The sequence below is a fragment of the Ogataea parapolymorpha genome, chromosome VII (genome assembly GCF_000187245.1).
Source record: "Ogataea parapolymorpha DL-1 chromosome VII, whole genome shotgun sequence".
Taxonomy (NCBI): domain Eukaryota; kingdom Fungi; phylum Ascomycota; class Pichiomycetes; order Pichiales; family Pichiaceae; genus Ogataea; species Ogataea parapolymorpha.
Window position 1 is genome coordinate 1,413,273 of NC_027860.1, and position 16,974 is coordinate 1,430,246.

General features: G+C 46.3%; 11 protein-coding genes across 11 annotated transcripts; 4 read left to right on the plus strand and 7 right to left on the minus strand.

Annotated features, from left to right (window-relative positions):
• Nucleotides 1-10: 10 nt before the first annotated feature.
• HPODL_05368 (uncharacterized protein) lies at nt 11-460 on the plus strand (the record flags this gene model as incomplete). The annotated part of the gene is made up of 1 exon (XM_014077523.1): nt 11-460. One exon carries the CDS (start codon nt 11-13, stop codon nt 458-460), a length of 450 nt encoding a protein of 149 aa, XP_013932998.1.
• Nucleotides 461-466: 6 nt separating this feature from the next.
• HPODL_03187 (Triosephosphate isomerase) lies at nt 467-1,303 on the minus strand (the record flags this gene model as incomplete). The annotated part of the gene is made up of 2 exons (XM_014077524.1): nt 467-1,207; nt 1,301-1,303. The coding sequence occupies 2 exons, from the start codon at nt 1,301-1,303 to the stop codon at nt 467-469; spliced, it is 744 nt and encodes a 247-aa protein (XP_013932999.1).
• A 324-nt stretch (nt 1,304-1,627) lies between these two features.
• HPODL_05369 (uncharacterized protein) lies at nt 1,628-2,554 on the minus strand (the record flags this gene model as incomplete). Its single annotated transcript, XM_014077525.1, has 2 exons — nt 1,628-2,506; nt 2,540-2,554. The coding sequence occupies 2 exons, from the start codon at nt 2,552-2,554 to the stop codon at nt 1,628-1,630; spliced, it is 894 nt and encodes a 297-aa protein (XP_013933000.1).
• A 220-nt stretch (nt 2,555-2,774) lies between these two features.
• HPODL_05370 (Spermidine synthase) lies at nt 2,775-3,404 on the minus strand (the record flags this gene model as incomplete). Its single annotated transcript, XM_014077526.1, has 1 exon — nt 2,775-3,404. The coding sequence occupies one exon, from the start codon at nt 3,402-3,404 to the stop codon at nt 2,775-2,777; it is 630 nt and encodes a 209-aa protein (XP_013933001.1).
• Nucleotides 3,405-3,478: 74 nt separating this feature from the next.
• HPODL_03189 (uncharacterized protein) lies at nt 3,479-3,766 on the plus strand (the record flags this gene model as incomplete). Its single annotated transcript, XM_014077527.1, has 1 exon — nt 3,479-3,766. One exon carries the CDS (start codon nt 3,479-3,481, stop codon nt 3,764-3,766), a length of 288 nt encoding a protein of 95 aa, XP_013933002.1.
• A 36-nt stretch (nt 3,767-3,802) lies between these two features.
• HPODL_03190 (General transcriptional co-repressor, acts together with Tup1p) lies at nt 3,803-5,764 on the minus strand (the record flags this gene model as incomplete). Its single annotated transcript, XM_014077528.1, has 1 exon — nt 3,803-5,764. One exon carries the CDS (start codon nt 5,762-5,764, stop codon nt 3,803-3,805), a length of 1,962 nt encoding a protein of 653 aa, XP_013933003.1.
• Nucleotides 5,765-6,054: 290 nt separating this feature from the next.
• Nucleotides 6,055-11,691, minus strand: HPODL_03191 (TATA-binding protein-associated factor MOT1; the record flags this gene model as incomplete). The annotated part of the gene is made up of 1 exon (XM_014077529.1): nt 6,055-11,691. The coding sequence occupies one exon, from the start codon at nt 11,689-11,691 to the stop codon at nt 6,055-6,057; it is 5,637 nt and encodes a 1,878-aa protein (XP_013933004.1).
• Nucleotides 11,692-12,029: 338 nt separating this feature from the next.
• HPODL_03192 (uncharacterized protein) lies at nt 12,030-13,628 on the plus strand (the record flags this gene model as incomplete). The annotated part of the gene is made up of 1 exon (XM_014077530.1): nt 12,030-13,628. One exon carries the CDS (start codon nt 12,030-12,032, stop codon nt 13,626-13,628), a length of 1,599 nt encoding a protein of 532 aa, XP_013933005.1.
• Nucleotides 13,629-13,640: 12 nt separating this feature from the next.
• Nucleotides 13,641-14,267, minus strand: HPODL_03193 (uncharacterized protein; the record flags this gene model as incomplete). Its single annotated transcript, XM_014077531.1, has 1 exon — nt 13,641-14,267. The coding sequence occupies one exon, from the start codon at nt 14,265-14,267 to the stop codon at nt 13,641-13,643; it is 627 nt and encodes a 208-aa protein (XP_013933006.1).
• A 262-nt stretch (nt 14,268-14,529) lies between these two features.
• On the plus strand, nt 14,530-14,952 carry HPODL_03194 (uncharacterized protein; the record flags this gene model as incomplete). The annotated part of the gene is made up of 1 exon (XM_014077532.1): nt 14,530-14,952. The coding sequence occupies one exon, from the start codon at nt 14,530-14,532 to the stop codon at nt 14,950-14,952; it is 423 nt and encodes a 140-aa protein (XP_013933007.1).
• Nucleotides 14,953-14,990: 38 nt separating this feature from the next.
• HPODL_03195 (uncharacterized protein) lies at nt 14,991-16,532 on the minus strand (the record flags this gene model as incomplete). The annotated part of the gene is made up of 1 exon (XM_014077533.1): nt 14,991-16,532. One exon carries the CDS (start codon nt 16,530-16,532, stop codon nt 14,991-14,993), a length of 1,542 nt encoding a protein of 513 aa, XP_013933008.1.
• Nucleotides 16,533-16,974: the final 442 nt, after the last annotated feature.

The following is a 16,974-nucleotide window of genomic DNA, read 5'->3' on the forward strand; positions in this document are numbered from 1 at the left end:
TTTTCAAGTCATGGTCCGTCTCAAGTCGCGGTATATCTTATTTGAGATCATCTACCCAGAACCTGCAGAGTTTTTCTACAGAAGTCGCAAAGATGCGATACTTGCCCTCCACCGCCCCTGCGATGCCAAAATCACACCCAAGTTGCTGGTTCAGGAAATAAAAACGGCTCTTCAAAATAATTTTGGAGACTACGGTCTCTCGATGGCCGTCTCACTATCAATAAAGTACTTTTCGAATCGCACAAGCACAGGAATAATAAGAATACACAGGGATAATGTGCGATATATTGTTGCTGCTCTCACTTTAATTCGTCAGCTGCGCGGGCAGGACGTGATCATCAAATGCTCAGCTGTAAGCGGTTCGATCAAAAAATGCGAGGATAAAGCGATCGAGCTCTCTAAACAACTGATGGTAGACGTTAACTTACTTGAATTGTTCGAAGACGAAGACGAAAAATAGATATATTTACTCTCTGGATTTGATAATGTCAACAAATTCCGGCTTTAGAGAAGCACCTCCAACCAAGAATCCATCGACATCATCCTTGCCTCTAAAGTCTTTAGCGTTCTTGCCACTCACAGAGCCTCCGTACAAGATTCTAACAGACTCAGCCTGGGAGCCAATAGCCGTGCTCAAGAAGTTTCTGATGTCCTTGTGGATTTCCTGTGCGTCATCAGCAGTGGCAGCCAGACCCGTACCGATGGCCCAAACTGGCTCGTAAGCGATCACAATGTTGCTCCAGTCGGACACGACGTCAAGCACGGCTTGAAGCTGTCTCTTACACACCTCCACGGTCTTGCCGGCTTTTTTCTCCTCAAGAGTCTCTCCAATACACAAGATCACCTTGAGACCAGAGTCCAACGCAAATTTAGTTTTGGAAGCAATCAATTCGTCAGACTCCTTGAAGATGATTCTTCTTTCAGAGTGACCCAAAATCACCCATGGGATGCCCAAGTCCTTGAGAGCCACTGCAGAAACTTCTCCGGTGTAGGCACCCGAAGCCTTGTCGTAACAGTTCTGGGCAGCCACCTCCACGGTTGGTTGCTTGTTGTGCTCAGCGGCCCAGAAAAGGTATGGAGCTGGAGGAGCAATCACGACCTGGACATTGGAAGGAAGAGAGGCGGAATTGAGGTTCTGGACAATCGATTGAATCGAGTCCTTTGAACCGTTCATTTTAAAGTTGCCACCAACGAAGAATTGTCTAGCCTGTGGTAAAGAGTTAGTTTTTGAATATCGGGAGTGGTCAGCGGGTCTCAAATGGCCAGAGATCGCATGGACCAGTGTTAATGCGGAACGTACCATTTTGAAAATATATGTTTAACTTTTAATTGACAGCAGTTGGGGAAATCCTCTCACTTTTTATATCACGTTTTTTAGAGCTACGTGCTGAACCACTCCGATATTTATTTTTCTGGGGCAAGGGTTTTCTAAACTTAATCAGGTGTTGCGGCTGTTGCGGCTGGCCGATCGGGACAATTAGCTCCGGGTCTTGCAAAGTTTTGGTTTCGGGCCTTCAAAGTAGCGCCGGCTGTGGTATTTATACAGCGATCATGTTGGCACCCCACTATCGGCTAAAGAGCAGGTCGTAGCCTAGACGGTCAAAATTTGCTATTTAATTTTTCCCTCTCACACTTTATTTTTGCAACTTTGATCTTCATGGTCGTCATCCGCATCCTGACAGTCCCGTTTCAACTTATCGAATAGGTGCTTGATTTTTAGCGATTTTTGCACTTGCTCGTTTTTCGCTCGCGCCTCCGCGTCGGCTACCTGTCTTACCTCGTCGTCCGTGAGAGGCACTGTACTGTTGAATGTAAACTCTCTACCGGCATCTCTTTTGACTTCTTCCTCTCTTTTAGTCTGTTCAAGCTCTGACCAAGTGCTCAGATGCGTGCGAAGCACGTAACGCTGCGTGGTATCATCCTTTTCCATCACTATCCAGCGACAGTTAGGCACGTTTTGCAGGTCTTCGAACTTCTCTACGCTCCATCTAAACCACTTGGTCAGGAAGACACGTGCCCATATTCCATGAGTCACCAGAACCAGCACAGAAGGGAAGCTCTCTTTGCTGAATTGTCGAAATAGCGTCTCGTTGAAAGAAGCACACCGATCGTAGACATCTGCCGCACTCTCCCCGTACGGTATGCGATAGAAGAAATGTCCGTACTGTGCTCTCTCGATCCAGATCTGTTCCATCTCTTCTCCTGTGCCCTGGAAATTGCCAAAATCCTGTTCTCGCATCCTTGGTTCCTCATACGTTTTATATGGAATATTTGTATCTGAAATCGCCTCCACAATTTCCTCAAGTGTCTGACGAGCTCGCATGTATGGCGAGGTATAGAAGCATATTGAGTCATCCGGCTTCAGGAACTCTTTCAACTGTTTCCCCGCCATGGCTGCCTGCTCGTGTCCCTTTTCTGTCAACGGCACTTTGTGGTTGGCTATGTATCTGTTCACCGACTTGTCTTTATTTCCCTGAGACTCTCCGTGTCGCACAAGCAGAATAAGCTAATTTGTTAGTGGTGTCTGTGATATACCTACTCTTGGTCTACCCATTATTGTTGCAAAATTATTTACAGAGTAAAAATTGTGTTACTGTAGTTTAAGCATATTGATCGACGGCCCATAAGGCATTTTTCGTGCTAGAGCATTGATGGACTGCACGAGCAGTCAACCGTGCATTCTTGCCATCTACCTTCTCAATCATAAATATAGCCGGTTCTCGTTACTCTCGTTCTCGTTATTAACTTTCCAGCAATTTTAATTTTACCCATCGTCAATTGCTACCATACAGTTTTGCAAGCTTCAATCCCATTGCAATGTTCTGTAAACGAGCATCGAGCTTGTATCCTTGTTTGGCCAAGTCCTCCAGACTTTCGTAAAACGTAGCCAACGGAAGAGTGAAGATCTCGATGAACTCGTTCTCCTCAAGCTCGGGCTGCGGATTCTGGTTGCGTGGATCTGCCATGTCGATACTGGCAGTCACAATTACCGTGTTGGTGTTGCAAAAACCCGGGTCGTTAAAAACGAGCGGCCCAGTGGTGAGCACCTTGCCAACATAGCCAGTCTCCTCTTTAAGCTCTCTCATAGCACATTCTTGTAAGGACTCATTAGGGTCGACCAATCCAGCAGGCATCTCAATGCACACGCCCTCGACAGGAGGACGGAACTGCTTCTGCAAAACGACCTCAGGTCCTGAGTCCTTTTCAATGATAGCAATGATGCCGACACCGTCTACAGACGTGCCCTCGGGGCGAGTTCTGCGTGAAGCCATCTCCCATTGGCGGGCCTTGCCATCAGGAGACAGGTAATCGATCTTGCTGAGCTGGAGCCACTTAGCGTCCTCGTTGGCCATTGGCCGGACATTGGTGACCTTGGCAGCGTTCAAATTCAAAGAGTTGCTCATCCTCCGTAAAAGTAGGGTACTGAATCTTCTAAACATACACCACACACCAAAATATTTTCACCATTTACTTAATTATGTCAAGCCAAGATATAAAGGCGCGCTTGGAACAGGAGCTCATAGCGTCGGGCAAATACCAGGACATTTACAACTTTCTGAAAATCCAACTCGCAAATTCTGGCTGGACTGAGCAGTTTGCTGAGCTTGCGTCCGAAACGATCGCCAAAACGCCCGAGTCGCAAGATCTACGATTTGTGGAACTCGTGGATAAACTACAACCACAAGCACTCAGCATGGTACCCGATGACGTGAAAGCACGGACGCTCGCCAAGATCAAAGAGTTCCTGGACTCAGTTATAGAATGACACAATCGCTTATAGATAATGATAACACTAATTTACTTACTCTGTTGCGTCGGCCGGAGTCTCAGGCTTGGTATTTTCCACAACCGGCTGCGGCAGACGCGTTTCATCTCTAGCTTCCGTTGGCTCCTCTCTACTCTGCTCCACATCGGCAGGCTCTCTGGCCCTCTCCTCCACCTTTTCCTCGTGCTCGTCGTTGTCGTTGTCGTCTTTTTCGTCTTCGTCATCGTAGTCGTCTTCCTCCTCAATCTTCCGCACAGGAGCTTCGCTTGAAACAGCCCGCTGCACCTCCTGCTCCTTCACTTCCTCCGACGACTTTTTCAGCTCGTCCACCTCTTCCTTTTCCATGGGCTTCAGTTCAATTGTAGGCTCCTCTGTCTTTGCTGGCTCGACAGACTCGGCAGACTGAGCGGGTGGAACATATTGGGCAGGTGGGGCGGGCTGAGCAGGCTGAGCAGGCTCGGAGAGCTCTCTCGGAGTGGCAGAAGTGGCCGACTCGGTGGCGTCAATAGGCTCGGCGGACTCCAGTTTCTGTTTCTTTTGTGGTTCCTCTGGTGGCTCCACTGCTTCTCGCTTGACACCATTACTCTTCTCCGGTTCAGGCGTGGTCTCTCTTTCGGCCACCTTCGCGTTCAAAATGCCTGACGGCTGGCCAACTTTAAGCTGCGCCGGTGCAGGCCCTGCGGCCTGTTGTTGTTCCTGTTGTTGCTGTTGCTGCTGCTGCTGGAGCACCTGTTGTTGTGTAGGCATGGTCAATTGGTGATGGCTTTGAGGAGGAGGAGGTGGCGCACCGCCCTCTTTCTGGTACTTGGTGAGCTGCATGAGTCTTTCTTGGATGTGTGGGTTGCTTGGGTCGAGAGACGCCGCGCGGTGGTAGGCGTCGAGAGCATCTCCAATCTGGTTGTTGCACGTCTCGTATAAAGTACCGAGATCGTACCAGACTTCGGACAGATAAGGATTGAGACGGATGGCTCTGGTGTAGGCATCCAGCGCGTCCTTATACTGGCTAATTTTGTAGTATAGAACACCGATAGAGCACCAGAACGTTGGGTTTCTCGAGTCGATATTGACGGCGTGTTGGAAAGCCTCGTAAGCATTCGGATAGTCCTGCTTGGACATGTAAACACGGCCAAGGTAGTACCAAGAGTGGGCGTCTGCATTGTTGAGTTCAATCGATTGTCTCAGTAGCTGCTGGGCCACGTCGAAGTCGTGGAATGGGGCCTCCTGCTGTGAGTACAGACATCCCAGTTGTTGCAAAACCTTGGAGTGATTAGGATTGCTTTGCAACACGCGCTCATACGCCTCCTTGGCGCCATTGTAGTCTCTGTTCTGCTCCAAAACTGACCCTATCTGGAACCAAACATCGGTCTGGGTCAGAGGGGCTGGAGGCATGGACAATATATAATTGAAACATTCCAGGGCTTTAGACAGTTTGCCCTGAAGTTTGTAGATGATTCCGAGCCGGAAGTAAATTTCGTTCGCCTTGTCAAACTGAGGGTCCATTTCTAAAACTCGGACAAACGCCTCCTCTGCATACTCCAAAGAGCCGTATCTGTCATACAAAATACCGATTCCATGCCACAATTTCGGAACGCTCAGGTTCTGCAGATTGAGAAGCGCCTGTTGATAGGCGGTGTAGGCAGATTGCAAGTCGTCTAGCATCAGGTAACAGTGCCCGAGAAGACCCCACGTTTCACCGTTGTTCTGGTCCAAAGACAAGGCTCTGCGGTACAGATCTGCCGCCTCGGCAAACGCGTCCCTGGTTCTGTATACATTGGCGAGCTGTGTCAAAGCCTTTGGGTTATTTGGTGTATACCGTAATGCTGTGGAGAAAGCCTCAACGGCCTTCTCGACATTGCCGATGGTATCTGCACACGTTCCGATTGCAATCCAAGTCTCCGCGTTTTCTTGCGCGAAACGCGCTTCCAAGGACGAAACCTCTTGAGAACCCAGCGAGACAGGATTGCCGTTCATTTGTTGTGCAATTAGTTGCTGGTCCATGACGGGAAAAATATAATTACAATTGTTTTTTTTTTCAATGTGTTCATCCCAACTTAAAAATGCTATTTCCACCGCCAGCGATACATTTTAGCCAAATGCTGCTTAGGCAACTTTGGAATTTATTGTGTCGCTATTGTATATTTATTGTTCTTCAATAGGAAATATGCACATCAGGTGGCGCTCGGAGATTCTATGTAGTCGAATAATAAGAAAACCCAGGAACAATAGTACAATAGCCTCAACACCAAGCAACCGGGTTTTCTTGTTATTTCACATTTTTCTATTTTACACTATTTCAAGGTCTTGATGAACGAGTCCAAGTTGTACTCCTCTTCGTACTGCTTTTCATCCCAGAGTTCGGCAAGCTCATTAACAGCACTGCCGGCCTTTCCAGACAGACCAACTTCATTCGGCACGTCCAAAGAGCCGAGCTTATCAGACACTGGCCCGGGTTTCTCCTTCTCCCGTTGTTTCATCTCTGTGTCCGCGTCTGGATCCGAATCAAACAGATCTAGCAGTTGGTTAGTGTCCATTGACGCAAGTCCGGAGTTCTGCTGGTTGATAATCGTAGAAGCAATGTTCATTTTGAACTTTTGTAATCCCATGATTTTTTCCTCTAAAGTGTCCTTAGTGATCAACCGGTACACGTTCACCACCTTCTTTTGTCCCAACCTGTGGGCACGATCCATAGCTTGTAGGTCGTTCATCGGGTTCCAGTCATGCTCGACAAAAATCACGGTGTCTGCTCCAGTCAAATTGAGACCCAAACCTCCAACCTTAGTCGTTAAGAGAAGGACGTCAATCGAGGGATCGTTGTTAAACTTGCGAACGACATCTTGGCGCTTCCGAGGCTCGGTGGACCCGTCTAGTCGAAGATACGTGACACCAGGCATGTGTTTCTTCAAAAGATCGTTTTCAACCATGTCCAACATGTCCTTCATTTGGCAGAAAATGAGCGCTCGATGCTGAGAGATCACATTTTCTGCTGGAATTACGCCCTTTTGACCGCCGTCGCTGCCAATACCACACTCAAGAAGCAGATTCTTTAGCGACATGAGCTTTGGCGAGTGTTCAATGTCCCTGATATCCATATCGTACGTCTTAAGATACTTCATGACATCATTGTACTGTGGGTGTTTTGGCGTCAGAACTAGGGCAGCATGGTTACACAGTTTCCGCATGTACTGCAAAGCCTGAAATATGTGTTGCTTGCTCTGGCTTTCGTCGGAGGCATGGAGATCTTTTTCGACATTTGTTTTTTGCTTCTTGATGAAATCTTTGTACAGTTGCTTTTGTAAGCTGGATAGCTCGCAGTAATAGTCTTGAATGATTTTTGGAGGCAGATCAGAAAGAACGTCCTCCTTTAAGCGTCGCAACATAAATGGCAGCACCTGTTTATGCAAGGCTTCCAATGCTAGCGCACCCGCCTCTTGTTCCTTAGGTCCCTTGTTGGTTCGCGAAAGAGCAATTGGCTTGGCAAATCTGTCCTGGAACATTTTTTCGGTACCGAGGAATCCTGGCATCAGAAAGTCAAATAACGACCACAGCTCAAGCACATTGTTTTGGATTGGTGTTCCTGAAAGTACCAACCGATGCTCTGCACGGATACGTTTCACCGACTGCGTCAATTTCGTGTTAGCATTCTTGATGATGTGTCCCTCATCAAGGACACAGTAATTGTAGTCGATGGAGCTCACAAATTCAACGTCATTACGAACAACATCATAAGAAGTCACCACGACATCTGCTTCAGCAAGCTGTGAGCGAATGGAGGCTCTTAGCGAAGGCGAACCCGCATAAACAACCACGTTCAACAATGGAGCGTATTGCTCAAACTCCTGTTCCCAATGGCCTGTGAGAGATGGAGGGCACACGATCAAACTTGGAAGCTTCCGCGTTTCCGTAGAGTGTGTCTTTTTATGCTCTTCTGCGCGTAGATGATGGTCGCTCGCCACTATGCAAATTGTCTGTAAAGTCTTTCCGAGTCCCATATCGTCACACAGGATACCATGAAGATGGTATTTATTCAAAAACGCAAGCCAATTGACTCCCTCTTGCTGGTATTTCCGCAATGTTGCTCTGATGGAAACTGGGAGCTCGAAAGGTTTGATCTTTGTAGGATCCATCATTTGCTGTATAAATTCGCGCTCCTTGTCTCTTCCACCAAGCAGCTCCTCTGGCATGTCTGGAGGATCAGGAATTCCTGCCTCCAGAGGTATCAGTTTGATAATTGAAGCAAAAGTTGTAGTGCTGAGTAACCTCACATCGTGGTTTGCGTCACTCATCCGGCCCAGCACAGGGACAAGCAAGAAGACAACATAAGGCAAGATGTCAGATCCCATGACAATCGATAGTCTGTACACACATTCAATGGCTCCCTGTCTGTCCTTGAGATCAAGAGCATTGTTCAGAAGCGGAAGAATATGTTTCACGAAGAACTGGAATCCTGTCGATGGCAAAGTGGCACATATCGTGGCAAAGCATTTGGCAGCGGAATAACGGAACACTGAATACTTGGATTTGATTCCTTCCAAAATGATAGGAAGCTTGTCCACAACTGTCAATTGCAGAGATCTATCCATTTTCCCCAAAAGCGCACGCAAAATTTCCAGTGAGTCGACAGCCTGCTGTCCTTCAGCATCGCTGAACTCTGTACGTGAAAGAATATCCAGCGGCTCAAAAACAATATTTGTCAAAATTGGCAATTTATGGAAGACTTCTGAGCCATACTTTTCGATCAAATCGTCTAAAGCAATCTTGGCACCACGCCTCTTGATTTTGGCCAAGAATATCTCTCTTTCGGCAGCAGCAAGCTCTGCTGGATCGGTCTTAGCTTCTTCTTTTCTCAAGGATAAAATTATATCGGTGAATTTCTTGTTAGGAACGAACTCAGGAACTTCTGAAGTATCCACACACAAAAATCCACAGAGATTCTTGACCATTTTGTCTACTGCTCCAGTTTTGCCAACCTTGTTGAGTTCCATAACCAATGTGGAAACTGTAGAAGCTGCTCTTGCTTGTAAGAGTAATGATTCCTCAGCTTTGATACTCTCCATCAACGACCGAATCAAGGGTGTTAGTTTCTTGGGCAATCCAGAGAGCTTCAGAACCGCTGATGAGTAAGAAGACAGTATTCCAGTGGAACGATTAGTTTTTGAAGCTGTAGCCTCCTTAATGGCCATATTGACACGGTGCTTGGCGTCCTCTAGCGACTGTAATGCGGACATTTTGTAGACGGGGGTCAGCGATTTAAGTAGCTTGTTGTAAACATCATTGACTATTGACGTCGCCAGCTCAATACCAAATGCGTCTGGGCCGGCATCCTCCTCACCTTGGACTAAAACCGGAAGTGTTGGGATCTTGCTTGAAGAAACTCTAGCTTGTTCTCTGAAAATTTGGAAAAGCTGGAGACATTGGGTTCTAAGACCTTTCAGTATAGGGACAAACTCCCTGAAAGATGGAAGACTCTCTGGATTAGCCAAAGCTTCATTGAGCGTTGGAAGGAACTTTGATTTTATTGATTCCTCGATAGGCTTCTTTTGGTCAATACAACTCTGACAATACTCTTCCAAAACTATGCAGGCGAACAAGCGAGGAGTCGAATGTGGATCTTTGAAGTAGGCCTCCAATCTGTCAAATATAGGCTCTAAATTCTTGACAGAGTTATAGTGAGCGAGGGTGCGGCCAAGAGCTGCAGCTGCGGCCAGCCTTGTTTTGACAACGATGTCAATTCCAACCAATGTCAAATCACCGTTAATCATTGGTGCGTCTATATTCACAGCATTGTCGTACTCTGTCTCTGGAATGCCCGCATCGTTTTGTTTCAGCTTTCCTAAAGCTTGCTGCTGATCGTCAGACATTTTACGCTTTTTCTGCTTTGGTTTCATCTCCTCTATATTGAAACCTGTCAGAGGAATGTCATTGAACGATAAGGTTTGACCACTAGGTCTAAGAATACAATTTGGATTCATGGAGTAGTTAAAACGAGCCACACCTATAGGGGTCATAAGAAGAGTCATCAGCGGCGTTATGTGTTCGGCGAAAATGTCGTCAATTGATCCAAGAGCGCCTTGAGAAATTTGATCGATCATTGTGTAGTAAACCTTTTCAGAGAGCTGTAGCACATCTGCGTTTTGTTCGACAAGCAAATTTTGAAAAATGAGTCTGCAGGCTTTTCCGTCTATCCAGTTTTTGACCGTGACATCCTCTATTTCTAGGAAAGCAAGCAGTGTTTTGAGCACAGATTTTCTAACGTTGGTAATGGAATGTCTAAGGAAGGGAAATAGACGAGGAATAAGATGTTTAAAGCTAAGATCATCGTTTTCAATTGCGTATTCCTTCATTTTATCCAAAACTTCTTTATGTGAACAAAGTTTTGCTAAAAGATCCATCACTGATCCAATGGATGCACTTAGATCATCCTTTAGGTCGGTCAAGCCTTGCCAGATCACATTCACAATATTGAATACCATATCCAGTTTGAGCTTAACAAAGTCGCTAGCTATAGGGATCAACGTGGAGGCAGCAACACTCTGAACATCATCATCACCACTACTATGAAGACAGAACAAAACCATATCGATCGTCGCGTCAAGCAGGTCTGAATGACTGAACAACAAATCTGTTCTGATGCTGACAAAGTATCGTAAACCAAGCATGCCTCCATGTCTGGCTTCCCAGCATGTCATTTTATAGTCTGATTGTCCAAAATCTTGTTTTATCAATTGTATGAGAGCCGCAAACGTCTTCAAAACAATGTCATCAGGCAGGTGTAGCAATAAAGCTGCCAAAGTTTGGGCTGCATTCTCTCTGACAGGAGCAACCACCGTATCAGAAACGTAATCTCCAAATCTGTCCATCGCGAAGAGAGTAATAAGTCTAACACAGAGGTCTTCCAAAGTGCGCTTATTGAGATCATCATTTTGTTCTATTGAACGGCCCTTTATACGGCCTGCACCATAAGCTTGGTATTTCACTAGCTCTCTGAGCCCCATTGCTGCACCGTGTCTGACCTCCCACGTCTCGTTAAATAGATCTTTGATAAGCAGCTCATAGACACCTTGGAATTGCCATACTAGATGAGATACTTTTGCATGCAGTTGTAAGATTGGTGAGATATCAGGCACTTTCTGCTCCACAACAAGTTTGGTGCCGTTCGATTGCGAGGTGATGTTCACGTTTGGAGTGGCCGGTCCAGCACTATCGTCGGATTCCTCTTTGACAGACCCATCTTTGGCGAGCCTTCTACTCACACTGCTTTGAGAAAGATCAACCGGAGTACTTTTCGACGAGCCTGTTTTTGCGAACTTTGCTTTCCGCTTGGCCATTGCACGCATTCTTGCGGACTGCTGAGACTTGGCAGCAGGAGCTTGTTCAATTGTATCCAGCTCCTCTTTTTTGGGAGTATCAAGAGGTTCTTCCTGTGGTGTTGACTCCTCACTGATTTCGTCTATTCCTAATTTTGCAGTGAATTCTGTCTTGACTTTCTTGGGAGCTGGCTCGGCGTCGTTGTTGACAAACTCTGCCCCAGATGTGGCCAGCAAGACCCGTTTGGCTTGTAAGATTTCCAAGAGGTTCCACTCGTCAAATGACAGGAAGCAATTTTCCGTCGTCTCCACCATCTTTTGCAAATCTAGTTCCTCCTCCTCTTTCTTGATGGCCTCGTAATCTTCTTCAGTTTTCACATCTGCCTCTGCGTTTGGGTCCCACAATGGCGCATGTGAAATGATCCCGCCGAACGCGCGCGAAGCAGCCACTCGCGTTTCCCACTTTTTGCTCTTCAGGAACGGATAAACTCTGGATAGTAAGTTTAACGTCTCTTCTGGATGCTGTTTAGCTAAATCACTGAGCTGATCGGCAGCTGTATTTCGTATGAATTGTGTGGAGCCCGTTTCAAGGAGCACCACAAGCCTCTCGAGACGTGACATGATTGCAAATTTATTCGAGAAGGTAGTGTTCTTTCAACTGAAATAAATACAAGATAAACACACCCTTAATTCCCACTATTTTTTTCGAGGCAGAGAGGAAAAGGCAAGTCGTATTTATATATAAATTTTTTTCACACGTAGTCACAGACAACGAACAAAATGATTAGGTACGATTGGCGAAGAAGCGAGACCTACTGAACTGATTAAAACGGCTTTCCCCTAAGAAGTATTGATTGTAGTGCATGTATGGCGAAACGTAGATATATCGCTGCCCTCACAATCGCGTATATGTAATTAGGTAAATGCCAATTTTTACTCAATTACTTTATTATCATTTAATGGGCCTGATAGATTGTTTGTTTATTGCTGACGGTAGAAATCTGCCCATATTTGAGCACATTGTCAATTCTCCAGCTCCCACATTTCAATATGTAAAGGACCGTTTGAACAGCATGCGTAAAGACGATTTTGAGGATTCTGGCTCATCAACATCTGTCTTCGACCACTTGGAGCCCGTGCTTGATATTGACGCGAATTGGCGTGTCGCATGGATAAAGCTAGATTCCGTGTACGTTATTGTGGCAGGCGAAACGTTTCCAGAGTATACAGAAGTCGTGAGCGACGATGAGGACGATGAGGAGGAGGATGGTGACGACGCCACGGAACAGAAGCAGACGGTCACCATCTCGCGAACGGTGAATGACTTGCAGTACCTACAGTTCCTAACAGATTTCGGCACCGTGGTGAAGTCTTTTCTCAATGGTGCAGTCCTCAATCCAGCTAAAGTCGAGTTAAACGCACACAATTTGCTGCTAATCCTACAGGAAATGGTGGATGCCTCCTTCCCGTATCTCACAGATCTCAACCAGCTTCAGGAACTTCTACCTTCAAACAGCATTCTCAATAAAATCATATCAACAACCAAGCAAATCCAAGGCACAGCATCTAACTCGATCAACTCGTTGGCTCAAGGATCAAGCTTACTGCACGCGTCCTCTTCGGCCTCTTCTCTTGCATCGAACCATTTTCAAAAAGGTGTTCTTCCCGTTTCCTGCATATACGAAAAATCGGGCAACGAGATTCCGTGGAGAAAAGTTAACGTCAAACACACACAGAATGAAATGCTGATAGATCTTGTCGAGCGAATAAGCTGGATTGTGCCTGCAACCAGGTCCCCCAAACCTGTTTACGGTGCCTCAACGTACTACAATCTTGGGCTGAGTGCGAAAAAAAGCAAACCAGTGCTGGCTACCATAGACGGCACCGTTTACTTCAACAGCTCTCTTTCGGGAGTTCCAACTATCCAGCTGGTGCTCAATCTCAACAGGCACGATTTAGGAGTCCCATCATTCCATCGGTGTGTTGAGACAGGGATATGGTCAAGCAATCCAGGTGTGGTGCAGTTCATACCTCCTGACGACAAATTCACGCTGATGAAGTACAAAATCAACCTACTAGAGACGGAAACACCAGTAAACATCTGGAATTACATGGGGCTCGTGGACGTGGAGCTTGTGGGGGGACTAGGGATTGAGAGAAATGAGTTTGAAATCAAACTTCAAACCAAGCTGCTCAATACTGTGAAGTTCATAGAGGATCTAAAAGTCGAGATCCACGTGCCGAAAGATCACACCGTCAGGGGACTGCGCATCACCCACGGAGATTTGCAATCAAGAAACGGTGTACAAGAGTGGGTTCTCGACAAAATGCTGCCTACGGGTATCAATTGCACGTTCAGGGGTCAGTTGCTTAGATCGGGCGGAGATCCATCAACATTCAAGCCAGACTTTGTGACTCTGTCGTACTCCAACAAAGGTTCGGTGCCCAGCCTAATCAAAGTCGACTCAATGAAAATCATAAGCGGAGGTTCCACAAACGTCAAGCCATACAAGGGCGTCAAGTATATTACGCAAACCAATAATATTATGCATAGATAGTGGCATATTTTTCTAGTCCTCTAATAATTCTATCAGCTCGTGGAAATCGCGAATCACGTAATCTATTTGCGGAAAGTCATCAACAACCTTGGCATTGTCCTCGTGCCGGAGCAAAACCGTAGTGAACCCGGCTGCTAGTCCAGCTAGCATGTCGTCACGCGAGTCACCTACCATGACCATGTCCTTGGGCTGGAACCCCCATGTGGCTGCTATGTGGAGCAGCGGGTCTGCAGCCGGCTTGGCGGGCCTGAAGCTGCGAGTGACAACCGGCTCGCAAAACTCGACGCCTTTCAGATGCGTTTCCAGCAGGTGGAGCACGGGCTTAATTAGGTTTCTCGTGCAAACTGTATACTTGATATTCTTGCGCGACAAAAATTGGAAAAGTTCCATGACACCTACCGTGGGCTCTGTCTTGAGCATGTAGGACTCCTCGATCTGCGCCAGCTTTTCCTCGGCGAGCTGTTTATCGTCATCGGAGAGAGTCGCCAAATGGTCCAGAACATCGATCTTGACGTGCTCAATTTGCAGAGCACGCCGCATATCGGTGAACATTTGTGTTTGCGGGCGTGTCAGCGTACCGTCCATGTCAAAAACAACACCCTGAGGCGGGCGCAGCTTAAACGGTTTGGGCTTTATCATGTAGTGTCGGTACAAGATTATGTGCTCGAAATTGCGTTTTCTACGTAAGCCGAACCCAAATGCGGTGCGAGGTGTGATATATTTAGAAACATAGCAATAGCAACATGCTGATTGCAGGGGTGTGGCGCACGAGCGTAGCAAGTATGATGAACTAAAGAGAAATTTCCCCAGATGACCTTCCATACTTGCTTTCTGAGGCAACAAGCAATTGCCGAAACTATATAAATACCTATGGTCTTCCTTAATTTAGTCCAAGTACAAAATGTCTAATCTCGTGAACAAACTTACGGATAAGCTTTCAGGCAACCACCACCACGACCAACAAGGTGACGATTACGACGACTTCCAGAGTTCTGGTCGCGGCGGAGGCTCCAACTACGGCCAAGGCCAAACTGGCCAGCATGGCGGCAATCAATATGGTGGCAGCGGTAGCTACGACCAATATGGTTCACAAGGTGGCCAGGGTGGCCGTGGAGGCCAAGGCTATGGAAGCCAACAAAATTACGGGGAAAATTACTCCGGTAGCGGTGGAGACAGTAATTTTTCTGACGAATACGACAACCAATTGAACGACAGGGTGCGGAACAAGATGGGTGACGAGTACACAAACGATGAATGGAGTGGCAACCGTCACGCCCAGGGATTCGATAGCAGCGGCGTGAAAACTAAGGACCAAAAGTGGTAAATTGTTTATTGATGAATTATGAATGTTCTTTTCTTTTTTTATGAATACCATCCTTCGAAGTAATCTTTGGTGAGGGTGGAATGCAGTAGAGAACTGGACTGGCGACACCAGTTCTGCAGTAGGAGAAGTTTGTCGGTCGAGGCAGAGAGCGATAGCGTTTCTGCTGTCCTATTCTTTAACGTTGAAATTAATACCTTGAGGAATGGGATGGAGGAGCGGAGGCAACGAAGTCTCTCAATATTCGCATCTATCGTGTCTATTAATTTTGCAAGTCTATCTTTGAAATCGTCGTTGTTGATGGTAATGTTGAAGCTGATGAGAGAAGAAATGAGCGACTTCAAGGAAAGAAGAATTTTGAAGCATTTCAAGACGTATAGGGGTAGAAGGGGTTGAATTTTCAACAGCTCAAGATCGTCCACCTGCTCGTCAATTAGGTAGATGAGTCTTTTGCAGAGCTTTGAAAATTCCAATTGCAGATCGAAAACAAAATCGTCTGCCTCTGGGTTTCGTACACTGTCCAGCGAGGAACTAAAATTCTGAATCAGATAACAAATTTCACTTTCTGCCTCCAGAATGCTTAAGAATTTGTATTTGTCGTTCAAAAGATAGAGTTTGGACTGCTTGGGCACGCTGATTGTAGGGTCTGTAGGAGGTAAAAGCAGAAGATTTAATCCAACGGTCACGTATTCTAATGACTCCGATTCCGAGGCTTTCAAATTCTTTGCATACTCGTGAAGATAAGATTGACTAAACGCTAGACTTGTATTTCTCGGGGTTCCAAAAGACAATGCGAATATGTTGTCCAAGACGACCAAATGCATGAACGCACGGAAAAGTGGGGATGACGATGGTTCCTTGTAGATTTTCCAGTCATTGAATATCGAAAACGAAATAGTAAATCCTATGGAGTATTCGTGACCAGATAAAATCACGGTGTAATTGAGTAGCACTAAGGTAAGCAGAAACAATGCTTTGGCATGAACATTGTTGTTAATGAAGGATTTGGATGCATAAATTAAGGATATCTGCTGGAAGCTTGAAACGATAACATTAAAGTCAAAGTTAGCATCCACAGAATTGAGAACTTGAAGTGAGTAATTGAATAGTTCCAAAACAGTGGCATATTCATCCGTCTGAAGTTGCTCGAGACTTTCCTGTATTTGTCGTTTTTCCATCAGAATTGGATATTGTGAATGGAATTTGCTGAAATAGATGTCCAAATTATGATCAATCGACTTCAAAAGGTGAGCAGTTTTGAACTGGGGTGCAGGGATCGCTAGTCGAGAAAAGTTTTGGTTCAAACTCTGCAAACTATTGTGAGAAGGCACGGGGCTCACTGTACCCTCCTTAGAGCGAGTAGAAACAAGGGGCACTTGGAAGCTTGGCCTTGCAAGCCGGGAGGAGTTGTTGTTTAAGAACTCATCTTCAGAATCTGATGTCGGCAAATTATCCAGACCAAAACTAGGAGCCAGTTTAGGTGAATTGCCTTGAATGGATGGCCGGGCAGAAAGGGGAAAGGAACCACTAATTGAGGACGAAACAGAATCAATGGAGTCTCTTCTGCCTTCGAATGTTGGCATTTCGTAGGGGACTTTCCAAAACATAGGCTGCTGGCGAGTTGTCTGACCTGCCGAGGTTAGGGACGAGGATCTGCCACGCAAAGGTGGCAAAATATGGGTGTTGAGAGGAGGCAAGATAACCTGGGGACTTTGCGAAGTCTGATAAGCGGGCGTTCCGCTCCCAGAGCTTGAGTTTGGCGAGAATAATGGAGCATGCTGCTGGCCTGGAGAAAGCTGTTGTTGTCCTATTCCTTGAAGCTGCGGGTAGCTGCCATGAGACGGGATACGCGGTCTTGGCGAGGTTTTTCCTGCCGACTGGCTGCTGCTATCTCCATTGAATTTTGTATAACCTTTCGATGGGCCTCGTTTCATGGGCACTCGGGTAAACAAACACACGTCGCCGCTCTTTTCGCAATTTGAGCACATCTTTGTCACATGAGTGTTTGTGTGGTCAAGTAAAGCA